At 45.1% G+C, this 22,282-nt stretch overlaps 1 protein-coding gene across 1 annotated transcript in view; it reads left to right on the top strand.

Moving 5' to 3' along the window:
* Positions 1-22,282, top strand: part of LOC139404871 (guanine nucleotide exchange factor DBS-like) — a 102,610-nt gene that overhangs the window by 62,292 nt on the left and 18,036 nt on the right. The window contains exons 8-25 of the mRNA XM_071147406.1: positions 267-391; positions 2,277-2,391; positions 2,625-2,744; positions 2,927-3,118; positions 12,569-12,760; positions 13,732-13,891; positions 14,511-14,575; positions 14,709-14,782; positions 15,607-15,673; positions 17,617-17,732; positions 17,846-17,915; positions 18,033-18,125; positions 18,768-18,860; positions 19,710-19,835; positions 20,465-20,686; positions 20,911-21,003; positions 21,163-21,241; positions 21,376-21,448. Of these exons, the coding sequence (XP_071003507.1) occupies positions 267-391; positions 2,277-2,391; positions 2,625-2,744; positions 2,927-3,118; positions 12,569-12,760; positions 13,732-13,891; positions 14,511-14,575; positions 14,709-14,782; positions 15,607-15,673; positions 17,617-17,732; positions 17,846-17,915; positions 18,033-18,125; positions 18,768-18,860; positions 19,710-19,835; positions 20,465-20,686; positions 20,911-21,003; positions 21,163-21,241; positions 21,376-21,448 (2,075 nt within the window). The remainder of the gene's footprint in view (positions 1-266; positions 392-2,276; positions 2,392-2,624; positions 2,745-2,926; positions 3,119-12,568; positions 12,761-13,731; positions 13,892-14,510; positions 14,576-14,708; positions 14,783-15,606; positions 15,674-17,616; positions 17,733-17,845; positions 17,916-18,032; positions 18,126-18,767; positions 18,861-19,709; positions 19,836-20,464; positions 20,687-20,910; positions 21,004-21,162; positions 21,242-21,375; positions 21,449-22,282) is intronic.

Raw genomic sequence — 22,282 nt, 5'->3', positions numbered from 1 at the left:
CACACACACACACACACAGACTCACACAGACACACACACACACACAGACAAACACACACACACACACACACACACAGATACAGACACACACACACACCTGGTCCTCCAGATAGACAAGTACACAACTTGAGGATGAGTGTATTTAATGACAATCCGTCTGAGTTGAATCTAAATGAGCTGTTGTATAGTGTTCTTTATCCCACATTACTGAATTCAGAGTGGTAGTGTGTGTGTATCTGACTGCTGGGATGTGGGTGTACCTCCAGGCGGATCTACATGTGGCTCTAGGACAGGGCAGCAGACTGTTGGAGAGTATTAATGAGCCAGTGGTCAGAGATCCCGATCACAACAGGAACCAGGGCGAACTGGAGAACCTGTCCACCGTACAGAGGTTAGAACACACACTGGGAACCTTGACACTGGGGTTAGACCATACACTAACAGCCTAGAAACACTAGGGTTAGACTTAGAACACACACGTACAATCTAGAACCCTGGGGTTAGAACATACACTGGGAACCCAGAACACTGGGGTTGGGTTTAGAACACACACTGAGAACCTAGAACACTGGGGTTATAACACACAGAGAACCTAGAACACTGGGGTTAGATCATAGACTGAGAACCTAGAACACTGTGGTTAGAACATAGACTGAGAACCTAGAACACTGTGGTTAGAACACACACTGAGAATCTAGAACACTGGGGTTAGAACACACACTGAGAACCTAGAACATTGGGGTTATAACATACACTGAGAACCTAGAACACTGGGAATATAACACTTACTAAGAACATAGAACATTGGGGTTGAACACACAGAGAACCTAGAACACTGGGGTTGAACAGACAGAGAACCTAAAACACTGGGGTTAGAACACACACTGAAAACCTAGAACACTGGGGGTTATAACACACACTGGGAACCTAGAACACTGAGGTTATAACACACACTGGGAACCAAGGGTCACAGTAGGGTCAGATATACTATAGACAGGAAATCTAGAACACTTCAGACCAATGCAAGAGTTTAGAACCCACAGCAGCGTATGCTCATCACCATGATAAAGACTGGCAGTGCTGGCTGCTCTCAGGTCAGATGTAGTATTTTGGGAAACTCTGTTGACAGCAAAGACAACACAGTCTGGCACCTTTCACATTCAACTCAGTAGAGTGAACAGAATGCACACAGAGCGGCAGAACGCACACAGAGGGACAGAACGCACACAGAGAGACAGAACGCACACAGAGGGACAGAACGCACACAGAGGGACAGAACGCACACAGAGGGACAGAAAGCACACAGAGGGACAGAAAGCACACAGAGGGACAGAACACACACAGAGGGACAGAACGCACACAGAGGGACAGAACGCACACAGAGGGACAGAACGCACACAGAGGGACAGAACGCACACAGAGAGACAGAGCGCACACAGAGGGACAGAACGCACGAACACAGAGGGACAGAACGCACACAGAGGGACAGAACGCACACAGAGGGACAGAACGCACGCACACAGAGGGACAGAACGCACGCACACAGAGGGACAGAACGCACGCACACAGAGGGACAGAACGCACACAGAGGGACAGAACGCACACAGAGACAGCAGAGATTGTCCACATGTCTTATTTCTCCTCTTCTTTACTTTTCTCTCTTTCTCTGGCCCTGTCTCTTTCTCTGGCCCTGTCTCTTTCTCTGGCCCTGTCTCTTTCTCTGGCCCTGTCTCTTTCTCTGGCCCTGTCTCTTTCTCTGGCCCTGTCTCTTTCTCTGGCCCTGTCTCTTTCTCTGGCCCTGTCTCTTTCTCTGGCCCTGTCTCTTTCTCTGGCCCTGTCTCTTTCTCTGGCCCTGTCTCTTTCTCTGGCCCTGTCTCTTTCTCTGGCCCTGTCTCTTTCTCTGGCCCTGTCTCTTTCTCTGGCCCTGTCTCTTTCTCTGGCCCTGTCTCTTTCTCTGGCCCTGTCTCTTTCTCTGGCCCTATCTCTTTCTCTGGCCCTGTCTCTTTCTCTGGCCCTGTCTCTTTCTCTGGCCCTGTCTCTTTCTCTGGCCCTGTCTCTTTCTCTGGCCCTGTCTCTTTCTCTGGCCCTGTCTCTTTCTCTGGCCCTGTCTCTTTCTCTGGCCCTGTCTCTTTCTCTGGCCCTGTCTCTTTCTCTGGCCCTGTCTCTTTCTCTGGCCCTCCCCATCTCTGTCTCTCTCTCTCTTTAACCCTCCCCATCTTTTCCTCCCCATCTCTGTCATTCCCTATCCTCTATCCCTCTCTCCTCTCCTCTATCAGACTGTTGTCCCAGTTGGATGAGACCGAGCGGGCGTGTGATGAGTTCTGGGGGACACACCAGGCCAAGCTGGAGCAATGTCTGCAGCTCCGCCACTTTGAACACAACTTCAGAGAGGTGAGTGGGACAACACACACACACACCTGACGTCTGTACACCTTGGGTAACATAGACTAGCTACAGTATCTGAAACAATACACCACAGAGCAACATAGTGACACAGCTGATCTTGGTACATCTGTGGGACAGTGACACAGCCACCTGTGTTGATGCATGTACATCTGGATCTTTGTGTATGTCCTACCAAAAGTCATTGCCTCTGTGTGTGTTCTGTTGTGCTGCTCTTCCAGATGAGATGTCTGCTGGACCAGGTGGCAGAGAGATTGACAGCTTTCTCAGAGGTGGGAATAAACCCTGCCCATGCTGATCACATCTTCTGCGACCTGAACAGCCACGAGGCGAGAGTCTTAGTAAGTAAACACACACACTGATACACATATTATCTACAGAACATATCATCTCCCTGTTCTCTCTCTCTCTCTCTCGCTCTCGCTCTCACTCTCTTTCTTTCTCTCACACTCTCCCCCTTTCTCTCTCTCTCTCCCTCTCCTCCCCCCTCCCTCTCACACACTCTCTCTCTCTCTCTCTGTAGGAGGTATTGGACGAAGCCCAGGATTTGGCCCGTGAGGGTGACGAGTTGATCCAGAGCTCTCACTACGCTGAGGACTCCATCCAGCCCAAATGCAGCGAGCTCCGAGCCGTGAGCAAGGAACTTAGTTCCACCCTGAGAGCAAGGAAAGATCACCTACTCAGAGCTATGGAACTACACCACAATCTGGAGAGGGTGAGAGGGACAGACACACACACACGTACTGTATATACACAGATATACTGTATATATACACACACACACACATATATATATATATATATATATATATATATATATATATATACAGTCCGGAAAGAATGAAGAGACCACTGCAAAATTATCAGTCTCTCTGGTTTTACTATTTATAGGTTTGTGTTTGGGTAAAATTAACATTTTTGTTTTATTCTATAAACTACTGACAACATTTCTCCCAAATTCCAAATAAAAATATGGTCATTTAGAGCATTTATTTGCAGAACACTGGTCAAAATAACAAGAAAGATGCAGTGTTGTCAGACCGAATAATGCAAAGACAATAAGTTCATATTCATTTTTAAACAACACAATACTAATGTTTTAACTTAGGAAGAGTTCAGAAATCCATATTTGGTGGAATAACCCTGATTTTCAATCACAGCGTTCATGCGTCTTGGCATGCTCTCCACCAGTCTTTCACATTGGTGTTGGCTGACTTTATGCCACTCCTGGAGCAAAAATTCTAACAGCTGGGCTTTATTTGATGGCTTGTGACCATCCGTCTTCCTCTTGATCACATTCCAGAGGTTTCCAACGGGGTTCAGGTCAGGAGATTGGGCTGGCCATGACAGGGTCTTGATCTGGTGGTCCTCCATCCACATCTTAATTGACCTGGCTGTGTAGCATGGAGCATTGTCCTGCTGGGGAAACCAATCCTCAGAGTTGGGGAACATTGTCAGAGAAGAAGGAAGAAGGTTTTCTTCCAGGACAACCTTGTATGTTGCTTGATTCATGTGTCCTTCACAAAGACAAATCTGCCCGATTCCAGCCTTGCTGAAGCACCTCCAGATCATCACTGATCCTCCACCAAATGTCACAGTGGGTGCGAGACACTGTGGCTTGTAGGCCTCTCCAGGTCTCGCACCCACAGTGAAAGCTGGTGGAGGATTGGCAATTTCACACATGGAATAGCCTTAATTTCTCAGAACAAGAATAGACTGACGAGTTTCAGAACAAAGTTCTTTGTTTCTGGCCATTTTGAGCCTGTAATCAAACCCACAAATGCTGATGCTCCAGATACTCAACTAGTCTTAACAAGGCCAGTTTGACTGGTTCTTTAATCAGCACAATAGTTGTCAGCTGTACTAACATAATTACAAAAGGGTTTTCTAATGATCAATTAGCCTTTTAAAATTATAAACTTAGATTAGCTAACACAGCGTGCCATTGGAACACAGGAGTGATGGTTGCTGATAATGGACCTCTGTACGCCTATGTAGATATTCATAGAAAATGTGCCATTTCCAGCTACAATAGTCATTTACATCATTAAGAATGTCTACACTGTATTTCTGATCAATTTGATATTATTTTAATGGATTTTTTAAAAATGCTTTTCTTTCAAAAATGAGAATTTCTAAGTAACTTATGAACAGTAGTGTAAAGTTGAAGTCGGAAGTTTACACACACACACGCCAAATACATTTAAACTCAGTTTTTCACCATTACTGACATTTAATCCTAGTAAAAATTCCCTGTCTCAGTTAGGATCACCACTTCATTTTAAGAATGTGAAATGTCAGAATAATAGTAGGGAGAATGATTTATTTCAGCTTTTATTTCTTTCATCACATTCCCAGTGGGTCAGAAGTTTACGTACACTCAATTAGTATTTGGAAGCATTGACTTTAAATTGTTTAACTTGGGTCAAACGTTTCGGGTAGCCTTCCACAAACGTCCCACAATAAGTTGGGTGAATTTTGGCCCATTCCTCCTGACAGAGCTGGTGTAACTGAGTCAGGTTTGTAGGCCTCCTTGCTCGCACACACTTTTCAGTTCTGCCCACACATTTTCTGTAGGATTGAGGTCAGGGCTTTGTGATGGCTGCTCCAGTACCTTGACTTTGTTGTCCTTAAGCCATTTTGCCACAACTTTGGAAGTATGCTTGCGGTCAATGTCCATTTGGAAGACACATTTGTGACCAAGCTTTAACTTCCTGACATGATGTCTTGAGATGTTGCTTCAATATATCCACATCACTTTCCTCCTCATGATGTCCTCTATTTTGTAAAGTGCACCAGTCCATCCTGCAGCAAAGCGCACACACACAACATGATGCTGCCTCCCCCGTGCTTCATGGTTGGGATGGGGTTCTTCGGCTTGCAAGTCTCCCCCTTTTTCCTCCAAACATAACAATGGTCATTATGGTCAAACAGTTCTATTTTTGTTTCATCAGACCAGAGGACATTTCTCCAAAAAGTACGATCTTTGTCCCCATGTGCAGTTGCAAACCGTAGTCTTGCTTTTTTATGGCAGTTTTGGAGCAGTGGCTTCTTCCTTGCTGAGCGGCCTTTCAGGTTATGTCAATATAGGACTCATTTTACTGTGGATATAGATACTTTTGTATCTGTTCCCTCCAGCATCTTCACAAGGTCCTTTGCTGTTGTTCTGGGATTGATTTGCACTTTTCTCAACAAAGTACGTTCATCTCTAGGAGACAGAACGCGTCTCCTTCCTGAGCGGTATGAAGGCGGCGTGGTCCCATGTTGTTTATACTTGCGTACTGTTGTTTGTACAGATGAACGGGGTACCTTCAGGTGTTTGGAAATTGCTCCCAAGGATGAACCAGACTTGTGGAGGTCTCCAATTTTTTTTCTGAGGTCTTGGCTGATTTATTTTGATTTTCCCATGATGTCAAGCAAGGAAGCACTGAGTTTCAAGGTAGGCCATGAAATACAGTGCCTTGCGAAAGTATTCGGCCCCCTTGAACTTTGCGACCTTTTGCCACATTTCAGGCTTCAAACATAAAGATATAAAACTGTATTTTTTTGTGAAGAATCAACAACAAGTGGGACACAATCATGAAGTGGAACGACATTTATTGGATATTTCAAACTTTTTTAACAAATCAAAAACTGAAAAATTGGGCGTGCAAAATTATTCAGCCCCTTTACTTTCAGTGCAGCAAACTCTCTCCAGAAGTTCAGTGAGGATCTCTGAATGATCCAATGTTGACCTAAATGACTAATGATGATAAATACAATCCACCTGTGTGTAATCAAGTCTCCGTATAAATGCACCTGCACTGTGATAGTCTCAGAGGTCCGTTAAAAGCGCAGAGAGCATCATGAAGAACAAGGAACACACCAGGCAGGTCCGAGATACTGTTGTGAAGAAGTTTAAAGCCGGATTTGGATACAAAAAGATTTCCCAAGCTTTAAACATCCCAAGGAGCACTGTGCAAGCGATAATATTGAAATGGAAGGAGTATCAGACCACTGCAAATCTACCAAGACCTGGCCGTCCCTCTAAACTTTCAGCTCATACAAGGAGAAGACTGATCAGAGATGCAGCCAAGAAGCCCATGATCATTCTGGATGAACTGCAGAGATCTACAGCTGAGGTGGGAGACTCTGTCCATAGGACAACAATCAGTCGTATATTGCACAAATCTGGCCTTTATGGAAGAGTGGCAAGAAGAAAGCCATTTCTTAAAGATATCCATAAAAAGTGTTGTTTAAAGTTTGCCACAAGCCACCTGGGAGACACACCAAACATGTGGAAGAAGGTGCTCTGGTCAGATGAAACCAAAATTGAACTTTTTGGCAACAATGCAAAACGTTATGTTTGGCGTAAAAGCAACACAGCTCATCACCCTGAACACACCATCCCCACTGTCAAACATGGTGGTGGCAGCATCATGGTTTGGGCCTGCTTTTCTTCAGCAGGGACAGGGAAGATGGTTAAAATTGATGGGAAGATGGATGGAGCCAAATACAGGACCATTCTGGAAGAAAACCTGATGGAGTCTGCAAAAGACCTGAGACTGGGACGGAGATTTGCCTTCCAACAAGACATTGATCCAAAACATAAAGCAAAATCTACAATGGAATGGTTCAAAAATAAACATATCCAGGTGTTAGAATGGCCAAGTCAAAGTCCAGACCTGAATCCAATCGAGAATCTGTGGAAAGAACTGAAAACTGCTGTTCACAAATGCTCTCCATCCAACCTCACTGAGCTCGAGCTGTTTTGCAAGGAGGAATGGGAAAAAATTTCAGTCTCTCGATGTGCAAAACTGATAGAGACATACCCCAAGCGACTTACAGCTGTAATCGCAGCAAAAGGTGGCGCTACAAAGTATTAACTTAAGGGGGATGAATAATTTTGCACGCCCAATTTTTCAGTTTTTGATTTGTTAAAAAAGTTTGAAATATCCAATAAATGTCGTTCCACTTCATGATTGTGTCCCACTTGTTGTTGATTCTTCACAAAAAAATACAGTTTTATATCTTTATGTTTGAAGCCTGAAATGTGGCAAAAGGTCGCAAAGTTCAAGGGGGCCGAATACTTTCGCAAGGCACTGTACATCCACAGGTATACCGCCAATTGATTCAAATGATGTCAATTAGCCTATCAGAAGCTTATAAAGCCATGACATAATTTTCTGGAATTTTCAAAGCTGTTTAAAGGCACAGTCAACTTAGTGTATAGTACCTTCTGACCCACTGGAATTGTGATACAGTGAATTATAAGTGAAATAATCTGTCTGTAAACAATTGTTGGAAGAATGACTTGTCTCATGCACAAAGTAGATGTCCTAACTGACATGCCAAAACTATAGTTTGTTAACAAGAAATGTGTGGAGTGGTTGAAAAAATAGTTTTACTGACTACACCCTAAGTGTATGTAAACTTCCGACTTCAACTGTACACACATATACTGTATATACACACACAGACTGTATGTACACACACACACACACACACATATACAGTACCAGTCAAAGGTTTAGACACACCTACTCATTCAAGGTTTTTCTTTATTTTTACTATTTTCTACATTGTAGAATAATAGTGAAGACATCAAAACTATGAAATAACACTTATGGAATCATGTAGCAACCAAAAAAGTGTTTTTATCAAATCTAAATATATGTTACGATTGAGATTCTTCAATGTAACCACCCTTTGCCTTGATGACAGTTTTGCACACTCTTGACATTCCCTCAATGTGCTTCATGCTGCTGCAGAGGATAAGTTCATTAGCGTTAACTGCACCTCAGATTGCAGCCCAAATAAATGCTTCACAGAGTTCAAGTAACAGACGCATCTTAACATCAACTGTTCAGAGGAGACTGCGTGAATCAGGCCTTCATGGTCGAATTGCTGCAAAGAAGCCACTACTAAACAGTCCCTCCAGGTTTTCGCAATTTTTTGTGTGATTTCTGAGGCCAAAACTGCTTGATTTTGCGGCAGCTTTTCTGAAATTCTGCGATACATTTTGCGATGTTTTTTTCACGTTAATTTCATATACAGATAAATAAATAAATAAATAAATAATAAAGTAGTAATAATCTTTCTAATAAGTTGACTTCAAAATACTTGAGATTGTGATTTTTTCTGAAGGGGTCGTAAGGTTAGAATATGTGATTTTTTCTGAAGGGGTCGTAAGGTCAGAATATGTGATTTTTTTCTGAAGGGGTCGTAAGGACAGAATATGTGATTTTTTTTCTGAAGGGGTCGTAAGGTCAGAATATGTGATTTTTTCTGAAGGGGTCGTAAGGACAGAATATGAGATTTTTTCTGAAGGGGTCGTAAGGACAAAATTGCATTTTTTTTCCCAGAAAGATCCGTATTAGCTTTTGTGATCCATATTAAGTTTTACAGAGAGTTTATAACGGCAAAGCTGACAAATTACACTCAGTGCTTTGAGCAGTGCTCTCCATAGACAGACTGGGGAGAGCAGAGAGCCGACCACCCTACTAAAGCCAAGGTTAGACTGGGGAGAGCAGAGTGCCGACCACCCTACTAAAGCCAAGGTTAGACTGGGGAGAGCAGAGTGCCGACCACCCTACTAAAGCCAAGGTTAGACTGGGGAGAGCAGAGTGCCGACCACCCTACTAAAGCCAAGGTTAGACTGGGGAGAGCAGAGCGCCGACCACCCTACTAAAGCCAAGGTTAGACTGGAGAGAGCAGAGTGCCGACCACCCTACAAAAGCCAAGGTTAGACTGGGGAGAGCAGAGCGCCGACCACCCTACTAAAGCCAAGGTTAGACTGGGGAGAGCAGAGTGCCGACCACCCTACTAAAGCCAAGGTTAGACTGGAGAGAGCAGAGTGCCGACCACCCTACTAAAGCCAAGGTTAGACTGGGGAGAGCAGAGTGCCGACCACCCTACTAAAGCCAAGGTTAGACTGGGGAGAGCAGAGTGCCGACCACCCTACTAAAGCCAAGGTTAGACTGGGGAGAGCAGAGCGCCGACCACCCTACTAAAGCCAAGGTTAGCGGAGTTAAAGTTTGAGTAAAACGACACTCACCTTGATTCTTTCAGAGCTAACCACAGTCTTCCATGCTACCACTTCAGTCACAGTGGTCTGCCGCTGCTTTGGGAACTGTTCTGACATTCTCATATGCTTTGCTTATTCGAAGTGACTGTTGATTGTTGAATTTCTCCAGTTTACAAAAACATTTGGATTTTTTTTTTGTGCGCTCGTTAGCTGTTATTTTTGTTGGCAAATGAGATTGATTTCTGTTCATTGTACTGCCTATCAGCCATCAACAATCACCCATCATCTTCGCACGTGAATACGCTGACTGGCCAGGGGGAAAAACTTTGTTGGATTGGGCCATTTTCCATGGTAACAGTGCAGTAATTGGTCAAAATTACGAACCCGCTTTTGATTGGACCCTTTTATGCTCTAAAAGTGTGGGGATTGGTCAAAATTGCGAGCTCTCGCATAATATGTGCTGATTGGTTGATTTTGAAATGGAATTATGCAATGACAGAATCACGGAATCCTGTAGGGACTGACTAAAGGACACCAATAAGAAGAAGAGACTTGCTTGGGCCAAACACACAAGCAATGGATATTAGACCGTTGGAAATATGCCCTTTGGTCTGATGTGTCCAAATTTGAGATGTTTGGTGTGTCTTTGTGAAACGCAGAGTAGGTGAACGTATGATCTCCACATGTGTGGTTCCAACCGTGAAGCATGGAGGAGGAGGTTTGATGGTGTGGGGATGCTTTGCTGGTGATTTATTTAGAGTTCAAGGCACACTTAACCAGCATGGCTACCACAGCCTTCTGCAGCGATACACCATCCCATCTGGTTTGCGCTTAGTGGGACTATAATTTGTTTTTCAACAGGACAATGACCAAAAACACACCTCCAGGCTGTGTAGGGGGTATTTGACCAAGGAGAGTAATGGAGTGCTGCATCAGATGACCTGGCCTCCACAATCACCCAACCTCAACCCAATTGAGATGGTTTGGGATTTGGACCGCAGAGTGAAGAAAAAGCAGCCAACAAGTGCTCAGCACATGTGGGAACTCCTTCAAGACTGTTGGAAAAGCATTCCAGGTGAAGATGGTTGAGAGAATGCCAAGGGTGTGCAGAGCTGTCTTCAAGGCAAAGGGTGGCTACTTTGAAGTATCTCAAATATAACATATATTTTGATTTGTTTAAAACTTTTTGGTTTACTACATGATTCCATAGATTATTTCACAGTTTTGATGTCTTCACTATTATTCTACAATGTAGAAAATACAAAAATAAAGAAAAACCCTTGAATGAGTAGGTGTGTCCAAACTTTTGACTGGTACTGTACACATACAGTGCCTTGCGAAAGTATTCGGCCCCCTTGAACTTTGCGACCTTTTGCCACATTTCAGGCTTCAAACATAAAGATATAAAACTGTATTTTTTTGTGAAGAATCAACAACAAGTGGGACACAATCATGAAGTGGAACGACATTTATTGGATATTTCAAACTTTTTTAACAAATCAAAAACTGAAAAATTGGGCGTGCAAAATTATTCATCCCCCTTAAGTTAATACTTTGTAGCGCCACCTTTTGCTGCAATTACAGCTGTAAGTCGCTTGGGGTATGTCTCTATCAGTTTTGCACATCGAGAGACTGAATTTTTTTCCCATTCCTCCTTGCAAAACAGCTCGAGCTCAGTGAGGTTGGATGGAGAGCATTTGTGAACAGCAGTTTTCAGTTCTTTCCACAGATTCTCGATTGGATTCAGGTCTGGACTTTGACTTGGCCATTCTAACACCTGGATATGTTTATTTTTGAACCATTCCATTGTAGATTTTGCTTTATGTTTTGGATCAATGTCTTGTTGGAAGGCAAATCTCCGTCCCAGTCTCAGGTCTTTTGCAGACTCCATCAGGTTTTCTTCCAGAATGGTCCTGTATTTGGCTCCATCCATCTTCCCATCAATTTTAACCATCTTCCCTGTCCCTGCTGAAGAAAAGCAGGCCCAAACCATGATGCTGCCACCACCATGTTTGACAGTGGGGATGGTGTGTTCAGGGTGATGAGCTGTGTTGCTTTTACGCCAAACATAACGTTTTGCATTGTTGCCAAAAAGTTCAATTTTGGTTTCATCTGACCAGAGCACCTTCTTCCACATGTTTGGTGTGTCTCCCAGGTGGCTTGTGGCAAACTTTAAACGACACTTTTTATGGATATCTTTAAGAAATGGCTTTCTTCTTGCCACTCTTCCATAAAGGCCAGATTTGTGCAATATACGACTGATTGTTGTCCTATGGACAGAGTCTCCCACCTCAGCTGTAGATCTCTGCAGTTCATCCAGAGTGATCATGGGCCTCTTGGCTGCATCTCTGATCAGTCTTCTCCTTGTATGAGCTGAAAGTTTAGAGGGACGGCCAGGTCTTGGTAGATTTTCAGTGGTCTGATACTCCTTCCATTTCAATATTATCGCTTGCACAGTGCTCCTTGGGATGTTTAAAGCTTGGGAAATCTTTTTGTATCCAAATCCGGCTTTAAACTTCTTCACAACAGTATCTCGGACCTGCCTGGTGTGTTCCTTGTTCTTCATGATGCTCTCTGCGCTTTTAACGGACCTCTGAGACTATCACAGTGCAGGTGCATTTATACGGAGACTTGATTACACACAGGTGGATTGTATTTATCATCATTAGTCATTTAGGTCAACATTGGATCATTCAGAGATCCTCACTGAACTTCTGGAGAGAGTTTGCTGCACTGAAAGTAAAGGGGCTGAATAATTTTGCACGCCCAATTTCTCAGTTTTTGATTTGTTAAAAAAGTTTGAAATATCCAATAAATGTCGTTCCACTTCATGATTGTGTCCCACTTGTTGTTGATTCTTCACAAAAAAATACAGTTTTATATCTTTATGTTTGAAGCCTGAAATGTGGCAAAAGGTCGCAAAGTTCAAGGGGGCCGAATACTTTCGCAAGGCACTGTATATATATATATATAAACCTCTATATATACGTACATACACACACACACACATAAAGTCAATCAAATGAAATCAAACACACACACACACGTACTCTCACACACCACCTCATAAACCTCTAAATCTCTCTCTCTCTCTCTCTCTCTCTCTCTCTCTCTCTCTCTCTCTCTCTCTCTCTCTCTCTCTCTCTCTCTCTCTCTCAGGCTGCTAAGTGGTGTGGTGATGGCCTCTACCTGCTGGCCTCCCAGCCCGTGGACAAGTGTCAGTCACATGAAGGGGCGGAGTCAGCGCTGCAGGAGATGGAGCGTTACCTAGATACGGCGGGACAGAACAAACTAACTGATCCTAGCTCCATCTACAGTGATTACAAGACAGTGCTCAACCAGGACTTCAGGGTAAGTGGATCCAGCCCTCTGACATGAATCCATGTCTGGATATCACTAAAATCTGTCATCATAACGTCCATAAGTCAACGAAAAGAAAAGAAACAGCTGTCAACACCTGTGAGTGTCCTACAGTAATGTTGCTCCTTGGTCCTCTGCACTCCTCTCTCCTTTCCTCTTCTCTCCTCCTCTCATCTCCCCCTTTTCTTCTCCTCTCATATCCCCTTTCCTCTCCTCTCCTCCTCTCATCTCCCCCTTTCCTCTCCTCTCATATCCCCTCTTTCCTCTCCTCTCATCTCCCCCTTTCCTCTCATCTCCCCTCTTTCCTCTCCTCTCCTCCTCTCATCTCCCCCTTTCCTCTCCTCTCCTCCTCTCATCTTACCCTTTCCTCTCCTCTCATATCCCCTTTCCTCTCCTCTCCCTCTTTCCTCTCCTCTCATATCCCCTTTCCTCTCCTCTCATATCCCCTTTCCTCTCCTCTCATCTCCCCCTTTCCTCTCCTCTCCTCCTCTCATCTTACCCTTTCCTCTCCTCTCATATCCCCTTTCCTCTCCTCTCCCTCTTTCCTCTCCTCTCATCTCCCCTCTTTCCTCTCCTCTCCTCCTCTCCCCCTTTCCTCTCCTCTCCTCCTCTCATCTCTCCCTTTCCTTTCCTCTCCTCTCATATCCCCTTTCCTTTCCTCTCCTCTCCTCCTCTCATCTCACCCTTTCCTCTCCTCTCATATCCCCTTTCCTCTCCTCTCATCTCCCCCTTTCCTCTCCTCTCATATCCCCTTTCCTCTCCTCTCCTCCTCTCATCTCACCCTTTCCTCTCCTCTCATCTCCCCCTTTCCTCTCCTCTCATCTCCCCCTTTCCTCTCCTCTCATATCCCCTTTCCTCTCCTCTCCTCTCCTCCTCTCATATTCCCTTTCCTCTCCTCTCCTCCTCTCATATCCCCTTTCCTAACCTCCTCTCATATCCCCTTTCATTTCCTCCTCCCTCAGGACCAAATAGAGGAAGTCTTTCAGAAACAGGTATCCGTGCAGGAGATGTTTGAGAAGAGGATGGTCAGTCTGAAGAAGCTGGCAGCCAAACAGACCAGGCCAGTCCAGCCTGTGGCCCCAAGGCCTGAAGCCTTCATCAAGTCCCCACTCTCCTCGCCAGGTGAGCCCCGACATATCACATGTCCTTATATACCATCACTCCTTACATACCACCAGTCCTAACATACCACCAGTCCTAACATACCACCAGTCCTAATATACCACCAGTCCTAATATACCACCAGTCCTTACATACCACCAGTCCTTACATACCACCAGTCCTTACATACCACCAGTCCTTACATACCACCAGTCCTTACATACCACCAGTCCTAACATACCACCAGTCCTAATATACCACCAGTCCTAATATACCACCAGTCCTTACATACCACCATTCCTTACATACCACCAGTCCTTACATACCACCAGTCCTAATATACCACCAGTCCTTACATACCACCAGTCCTAACATACCACCAGTCCTAACATACCACCAGTCCTAACATACCACCAGTCCTTACATACCACCAGTCCTTACGTACCACCAGTCCTTACATACCACCAGTCCTAATATACCACCAGTCCTTACATACCACCATCACTCTGTCCTCACAACAACAGTCCCGACATAGAGTTAATGCTCTTTTAACTGGAACAGTCAATGTATATTTAGATAAAGGTGTATAGTGTCAATTTCCCACCTCATGTCCGCACCGCTCTCTTCCTCTGCGCCATAGCAAAGAGAGTGCTGGAGAAGAGTTGCTCAGAGGGAGACTCTGTGAATGGGGTCAGCAGTGGAACAGTAAGTAGAGGTTCCTCTTACTTTGGTCAGTCTTTTACTGTGGGGTAGTATTGTCATACCAGTAGTATATATGTTAAATGAGACACTAGCTCCAGTCATTTCAGTAGATCCTCATCCTATCCTGTGTTCTCAGGTGGAGGGCCAGCTACAGAGCAGCAGAAGTACCTCACTGTCAGAGGAGGACGAGAACCTGGCCATCCTCAGAAAGTAAGTTCTGTCTGTGTTCTGTCAGCTGTGATGATGTATGATGGCTAGTGTCTTCGTTATGTCTGACCATCTGTCTGTATTGAGTCTTTGATGTTTCTCTGTATTGTGTTGTTTTCTCTGTGTTGTGTTTCACCCCATAGAAATAAGAATGATAAAGGCTCCCTAGTCATCTGGTATCTGTATCATGTATGGCCTGTGTGTAAGCTATAGCATCTGACCCGTCTATATTATTATAATAGAATTATGTCTGACCCGTCTATAAATTATAATATAATTATGTCTGACCAGTCTATAAATAATAATATAATTATGTCTGACCAGTCTATATTATTATAATATAATTATGTCTGACCAGTCTATAAATTATAATATAATTATGTCTGACCAGTTTATAAATTATAATATAATTATGTCTGACCAGTCTATATTATTATAATATAATTATGTCTGACCAGTCTATAAATTATAATATAATTATGTCTGACCAGTCTATATTATTAGAATATAATTATGTCTGACCCGTCTATATTATTAGAATATAATTATGTCTGACCAGTCTATAAATTATAATATAATCATGTCTGACCCGTTTAGGGAGGCAAAATTCCGGTAACTTTCCCAGAATTCCCAGTTTTTCCAAAAACATAGTGGGAGGATTCTGGATTTCCTGTTTATTCCCTCTCAATCCCGGGAATCTTCCAACTGGGATTCCTGGAAAACCTACGAATTTGGGGAAAATTACCGGAATATTGCAACCCTAAACCTGTCTAAATCATGCCTGACCTGTCTATACTCTGTCTGACCTGTGCTGTGTCGCTCTGTAGACATGTAATGAATGAGCTACTGGAGACAGAAAGGGGGTACGTGGAGGAACTGCACTGTGTCCTACAGGTGTGTATCCCTCTCCCCTGAACCATATGAACCCTCAATCCCACTCCTCTGGACCATATGAATCCTCAATCCCTCTCCTCTGGACCCTATGAATCCTCAATCCCTGTCCTCTGGACCCTATGAACCCTCAATCCCTCTCCCATGGACCATATGAGCCCTAAATCCCTCTCCTCTGGACCCTATGAACCCTCAATCCCTCTCCCCTGGACCATATGAGCCCTCAATCCCTCTCCCCTGGACCATATGAGCCCTCAATCCGTCTCCCCTGGGCCATATGAGCCCTCAATCCCTCTCCTCTGGGCCCTATTAACCCTCAATCCCTCTCCCCTGGGCCATATGAGCCATCTCCCCTGGACCATATGAACCCTCAATCCCTCTCCCCTGGACCATATGAGCCCTCAATCCCTCTCCTCTGGGCCCTATGAACCCTCAATCCCTCTCCTCTGGGCCCTATGAATCCTCAATCCCTCTCCTCTGGGCCCTATGAATCCTCAATCCCTCTACCCTGGACCATATGAACCCTCAATCCCTCTCCCCTGGACCATATGAACCCTCAATGCCTCTCCCCTGGGCCATATGAGCCATCTCCCCTGGACCATATGAACCCTCAATCCCTCTCCCCTGGACCATATGAACCCTCAATCCCTCTCCCCTGGGCCATATGAGCCATCTCCCCTGGACCATATGAACCCTCAATCCCTCTCCCCTGGACCATATGAACCTTCAATCCCTCTCCTCTGGACCTTATGAGCCCTCAATCCCTCTCCTCTGGGCCCTATGAACCCTCAATCCCTCTCCCCTGGGCCATATGAGCCATCTCCCCTGGACCATATGAACCCTCAATCCCTCTCCCCTGGACCATATGAACCCTCAATTCCTCTCCTCTGGGCCCTATGAACCCTCAATCCCTCTACCCTGGACCATATGAACCCTCTCCCCTGGACCATATGAACCCTCAATCCCTCTCCCCTGGGCCATATGAGCCATCTCCCCTGGACCATATGAACCCTCAATCCCTCTCTCCTGGGCCATATGAGCCCTATCACCTAGACCCTATGAACCCTCTCCCCTGGACTCTGTGCACCCTCTATCCCTCTCTTCTGGGCCATATGAGCCCTATCCCCTGGACCCTATGAACCCTCTCCCCTGGACCCTATGAACCATCTCCCCTGGACCCTATGAATCCTCAATCCCTCTCCCCTGGACCATATGAGCCCTCTCCCCTGGACCATATGAACCTTCTCCCCTGGACCATATGAGCCCTCTCCCCTGGACCATATGAGCCCTCTCCCCTGGACCATATGAGCCCTCTCCCCTGGACCATATGAACCTTCTCCCCTGGACCATATGAGCCCTCTCCCCTGGACCATATGAACCCTCTCCCCTGGACCATATGAACCCTCTCCCCTGGACCATATGAACCTTCTCCCCTGGACCATATGAGCCCTCTCCCCTGGACCATATGAGCCCTCTCCCCTGGACCATATGAACCTTCTCCCCTGGACCATATGAGCCCTCTCCCCTGGACCCTATGAACCCTCTCCCTGGACCCTATGAATCCTCAATCCCTCTCCCCTGGACCATATGAACCTTCTCCCCTGGACCATATGAACCCTCTCCCCTGGACCATATGAGCCCTCTCCCCTGGACCATATGAACCCTCAATCCCTCTCCCCTGGACCATATGAACTCTCAATCCCTCTCCTCTGGACCATATGAACCCTCAATCCCTCTCCCCTGGACCCTATGAACCCTCTATCCTTCTCCCCTGGACCATATGAACCCTGTCATTCCTCTTCAGCTGTGTGCATCTGTCTAAACATCTAAGTAGTCAGCTTACCCTCTCCAAATCATGAGCTCAATCATTGGAGGCGCTGGTTCACAAAACTGACCTGAGATCTGTCTCTAGGTCATCTTAAATAATCTTTCTCTGTGTATTTCAGGGCTATGCCTCAGAGATGGACAATCCAGCCATGGCCAGCCTCATGCCCGCTCCTCTGCAGAACAAGAAAGATGTGCTGTTTGGCAACATGCCAGAGATCTACACCTTCCACAAGAGGTAAACGAGCGCCCCCCCCCCCCTAGTGGTTAATAATGGTGCTTACACAGTGATAGAACTACTGTCATTGTACTAACTGACTGATCATCCCTCTGTTTCTTGTCATCTTCCAGGACCTTTCTGAGGGAGTTAGAAGAGTACCAAGGCTGCCCGGAACTTGTGGGTCGTTGTTTTCTGCTGAGGGTGAGGGATTGGAGATTGAACTGGGATATGTTGTGTCTAAATCACTAGTCTGATTGTTAAGCAGGGGTATTCCTCTCTTTTCTTTATTTTCTCTCTCTCTCTCTCGCTCTCTCTCAGATGACAGACCTGCAGATCTATGAGAAGTATTGTCAGAATAAACCTCGCTCTGAGAGCTTGTGGAGACAGTGCTCCGACTGCACCTTCTTCCAGGTACACACCTTTTACACACCTCCCCTGAGGTACACACCATATCCTCTCCCCTGAGGTACACACCATATCCTCTCCCCTGAGGTACACACCATATCCTCTCCCCTGAGGTACACACCATATCCTCTCCCCTGAGGTACACACCATATCCTCTCCCCTGAGGTACACACCATATCCTCTCCCCTGAGGTACACACCATATCCTCTCCCCTGAGGTACACACCATACATACACACCTCCCCTAAGGTACACACCATATATACACCTCCCCTGAGGTACACACCATATATACACCTCCCCTGAGGTACACACCATATACACACCTCCCCTGAGGTACACACCATATATACACCTCCCCTGAGGTACACACCATATATACACCTCCCCTGAGGTACACACCATATATACACCTCCCCTGAGGTACACACCATATACACCTCCCCTAAGGTACACACCATATATACACCTCCCCTGAGGTACACACCATATATACACCTCCCCTGAGGTACACACCATACATACACACCTCCCCTGAGGTACACACCATATACACCTCCCCTGAGGTACACACAGACCCCAAAAAGCTTTAGGCCTGAGTGGTTATTATTTCCTACTAATGTTTTCTCCCTGTTCTGGTCTGCACCAGGAATGTCAGAAGAAGCTGGAACATAAACTGGGTTTGGACTCCTATCTCCTGAAACCGGTCCAGAGGATCACCAAATACCAGCTCCTGTTGAAGGTATATCATCTATAAAGATCTAATCTGCATTAGGGGAAACAGCACCGCTGCCTCACCCCTCTGCCCCTCATCCCCTATAGTCCAAACCCCATCAGTCCAGCTCCATCCTCTCTCCTTCACTTCCTCATGCCTTAAAGCTGAAATCCCTAAAGGGGACACAGCACCACTGACTCTCCCCTCTGCCCCTCATCCCCTATAGTCCAAACCCCATCAGTCCAGCTCCATCCTCTCTCCTTCACTTCCTCATGCCTTAAAGCTGAAATCCCTAAAGGGGACACAGCACCACTGCCTCACCCCTCTGCCCCTCATCCCCTATAGTCCAAACCCCATCAGTCCAGCTCCATCCTCTCTCCTTCACTTCCTCATGCCTTAAAGCTGAAATCCCTAAAGGGGACACAGCACCACTGCCTCACCCCTCTGCCCCTCATCCCCTATAGTCCAAACCCCATCAGTCCAGCTCCATCCTCTCTCCTTCACTTCCTCATGCCTTAAAGCTGAAATCCCTAAAGGGGACACAGCACCACTGCCTCACCCCTCTGCCCCTCATCCCCTATAGTCCAAACCCCATCAGTCCAGCTCCATCCTCTCTCCTTCACTTCCTCATGCCTTAAAGCTGAAATCCCTAAAGGGGACACAGCACCACTGCCTCACCCCTCTGCCCATCATCCCCTAACTTCTTTGTTGTTGTCATGTCCCAAAGGGACGTGGTACTTTCCCCAATTAAGGATTCTAGCTTTGTTGTCTCAAACATTCAAATATTTAGGTCCATATTAATATCCTTTGTACTTTGTTCTTTATACACCATTCCATTACAGACCTAAAACGTCAATGTGTGTCTTTGAATTGTAGGAGCTGCTAAAGTACAGTAAGGGCTGTGAGGGGTCAGAGGCCCTGCAGGAGGCGCTCACCTCTATCCTGGGAATCTTGAAGGCTGTCAATGACTCCATGCACCTCATTGCTATCACTGGATACGATGTGAGTTTATCATCGCTAAACTTCATATTGTATGAAATGTACTGCATATTGTATGAAATGTACTTCATATTGTATCAAATGTACTGCATATTGTATGAAATGTACTGCAAATTGTATCAAATGTACTGCAAATTGTATGAAATGTACTGCATATTGTATCAAATGTACTTCATATTATATGAAATGTACTGCATATTGTATGAAATCTACTGCAAATTGTTATGAAATGTATTGCATATTGTTATGAAATGTACTTCATATTGTATGAAATGTATTGCATATTGTTATGAAATGTACTTCATATTGTATGAAATGTACTGCATATTGTATGAAATGTACTTCATATTCTATGAAATGTACTGCATATTGTTATGAAATGTACTGCATATTGTATGAAATGTACTGCATATTGTTATGAAATGTACTGCATATTGTATGAAATGTACTTCATATTCTATGAAATGTACTGCATATTGTTATGAAATGTATTGCATATTGAATGAAACATATTCCTTTCATGGCGTCAACATCACATTATATCAGATATGTCAATATTACATGAGTCAGCAGCACCATAGCTTATGATGGCACATGAACTTTCTCCTGACCTGTGACCCCTCTTCTGATAGGGTCACCTGGGTGACCTGGGCCGGCTGCTGATGCAGGGGTCATTCAGCGTGTGGACGGAACACAAGAAAGGTCACGCCAAGGTCAAGGACATGGCCCGCTTCAAGCCTATGCAGAGACACCTGTTCCTGCACGAGAAAGCCCTGCTCTTCTGTAAGAGACGGGAGGAGAACGGGGAGGGCTATGAGAAAGCCCCCTCCTACAGCTTCAAACAGTCCCTTAGTGTGAGCCAGTCTGTCTGTCTGTCTGTCTGTCTGTGTTGTGAGACTGTCTGTCTGTCTGTCTGTCTGTCTGTCTGTCTGTCTGTCTGTCTGTCTGTCTGTCTGTGTTGTGAGTCTGTCTGTCCGTCCGTCCGTCCGTCCGTCTGACCAAGTGTTTGATATTGCAAGTGAGTTAAAATAGATGCTTTAGAAGGTAACATTTTCCAACACGGTATGCCCTCTACCAGATGAGTGCTGTGGGCATCACTGAGAACGCCAAAGGTGACAACAAGAAGTTTGAGGTCTGGTGCAACTCACGGGAGGAGGTGTACATTGTGCAGGTGAGTGACCAGCACTCAAACCCTGCCCATTCAACTGCTATAGATTACATGACAATGTATTTATTTTTTACAATGACACGCAAATCACATCGGACTCTGTTTGGAATGTAGCACATATATCTGCACTAACCAGTAATGGGTTTCATCGTTGTAATTCAGGCCCCGACGACTGAGGTGAAAACGGCGTGGGTGAACGAGATCCGGAAGGTTCTGACAACACAGCTGGAGGCCTACAGAGGTAGACCTGGGGTCATATAGTATTTGTTTTCTTTCTAATACTTAGTGTATTATATTCTAATTACATTGAGTGTTACATTGTTCAGTGCTCATGATAAGGTGGGACTGTGGTAGATCTCCCTGCATGTCTTCCAGAAGCCAGCCAACAGAGGTCGTCAGACGGACTGTTCCAGTTCCCTCCTACCGCTGGAGAACCTGTCAGCCTCGGGTCAGTCACCTGACCCATATTGACCTATGACTGACCCCCTCCAACACTTGTTCCATTTAAAATCACATTTTATTGATCACATACACGTGATTAGCAGGTGTTATTGAGGGTGTAGCGAAATGCTTGTTCTTCTAGCTCCGACAGTGCAGTAAATCTAACTAGTAAAATCTAACAAATTACACAACATATACCCAATGCTCAGTGAATGAGATACTGTAGAACAGTGTAGAAAACAGTATATACATACGAGATGAGTAATGTCAGATATGTAAAACATTATTAAAGTGACTAGTGTTCCATTTGACCTATCACTGACCACCTACCACACTTGAACCATATGGGCCTATCACAGACCCTCTCCCACACTTGTCCCATATTGACCTATCACAGACTCTCTCCTACATTTGTCCCATATTGACCTATCAAAATACTTTAAAGTACTACTTAAGTTGTTTTTTGGGGGTTTCTGTACTCTACTATTTATATTTTTGACAACTTTTACTTTTACTACATTCCTAAAGAAAATTATGTACTTTTTACTCCATACATTTTCCCTGACACCAAAAAGTACTTGTTACATTTTGAATGCTTAGCAGGACAGGAAATGTGGTCTAATTCACATACTTATCAAGAGAACATCCCTGGTCATCCCTACTGTCTCTGATCTGGCGGACTCACTAAACACAAATGCTTTGTTTGTAAATTATGTCTGAGTGTTTGAATGTGCCCCTTGCTATCCGTAAATACAAATTGTGCCTTCTGCTTTGCTTAATACAGTGGTTCCCAACCAGGGGTACTAGGTCCCCTGAGGGCACTGAGCCTATCCACAGGGGG

The sequence above is a fragment of the Oncorhynchus clarkii genome, chromosome 3 (assembly GCF_045791955.1).
Source record: "Oncorhynchus clarkii lewisi isolate Uvic-CL-2024 chromosome 3, UVic_Ocla_1.0, whole genome shotgun sequence".
NCBI classification, from domain to species: domain Eukaryota; kingdom Metazoa; phylum Chordata; class Actinopteri; order Salmoniformes; family Salmonidae; genus Oncorhynchus; species Oncorhynchus clarkii.
Note: the sequence above shows the minus strand (reverse complement) of the source record. Positions and strands in the feature narration are given on the sequence as shown.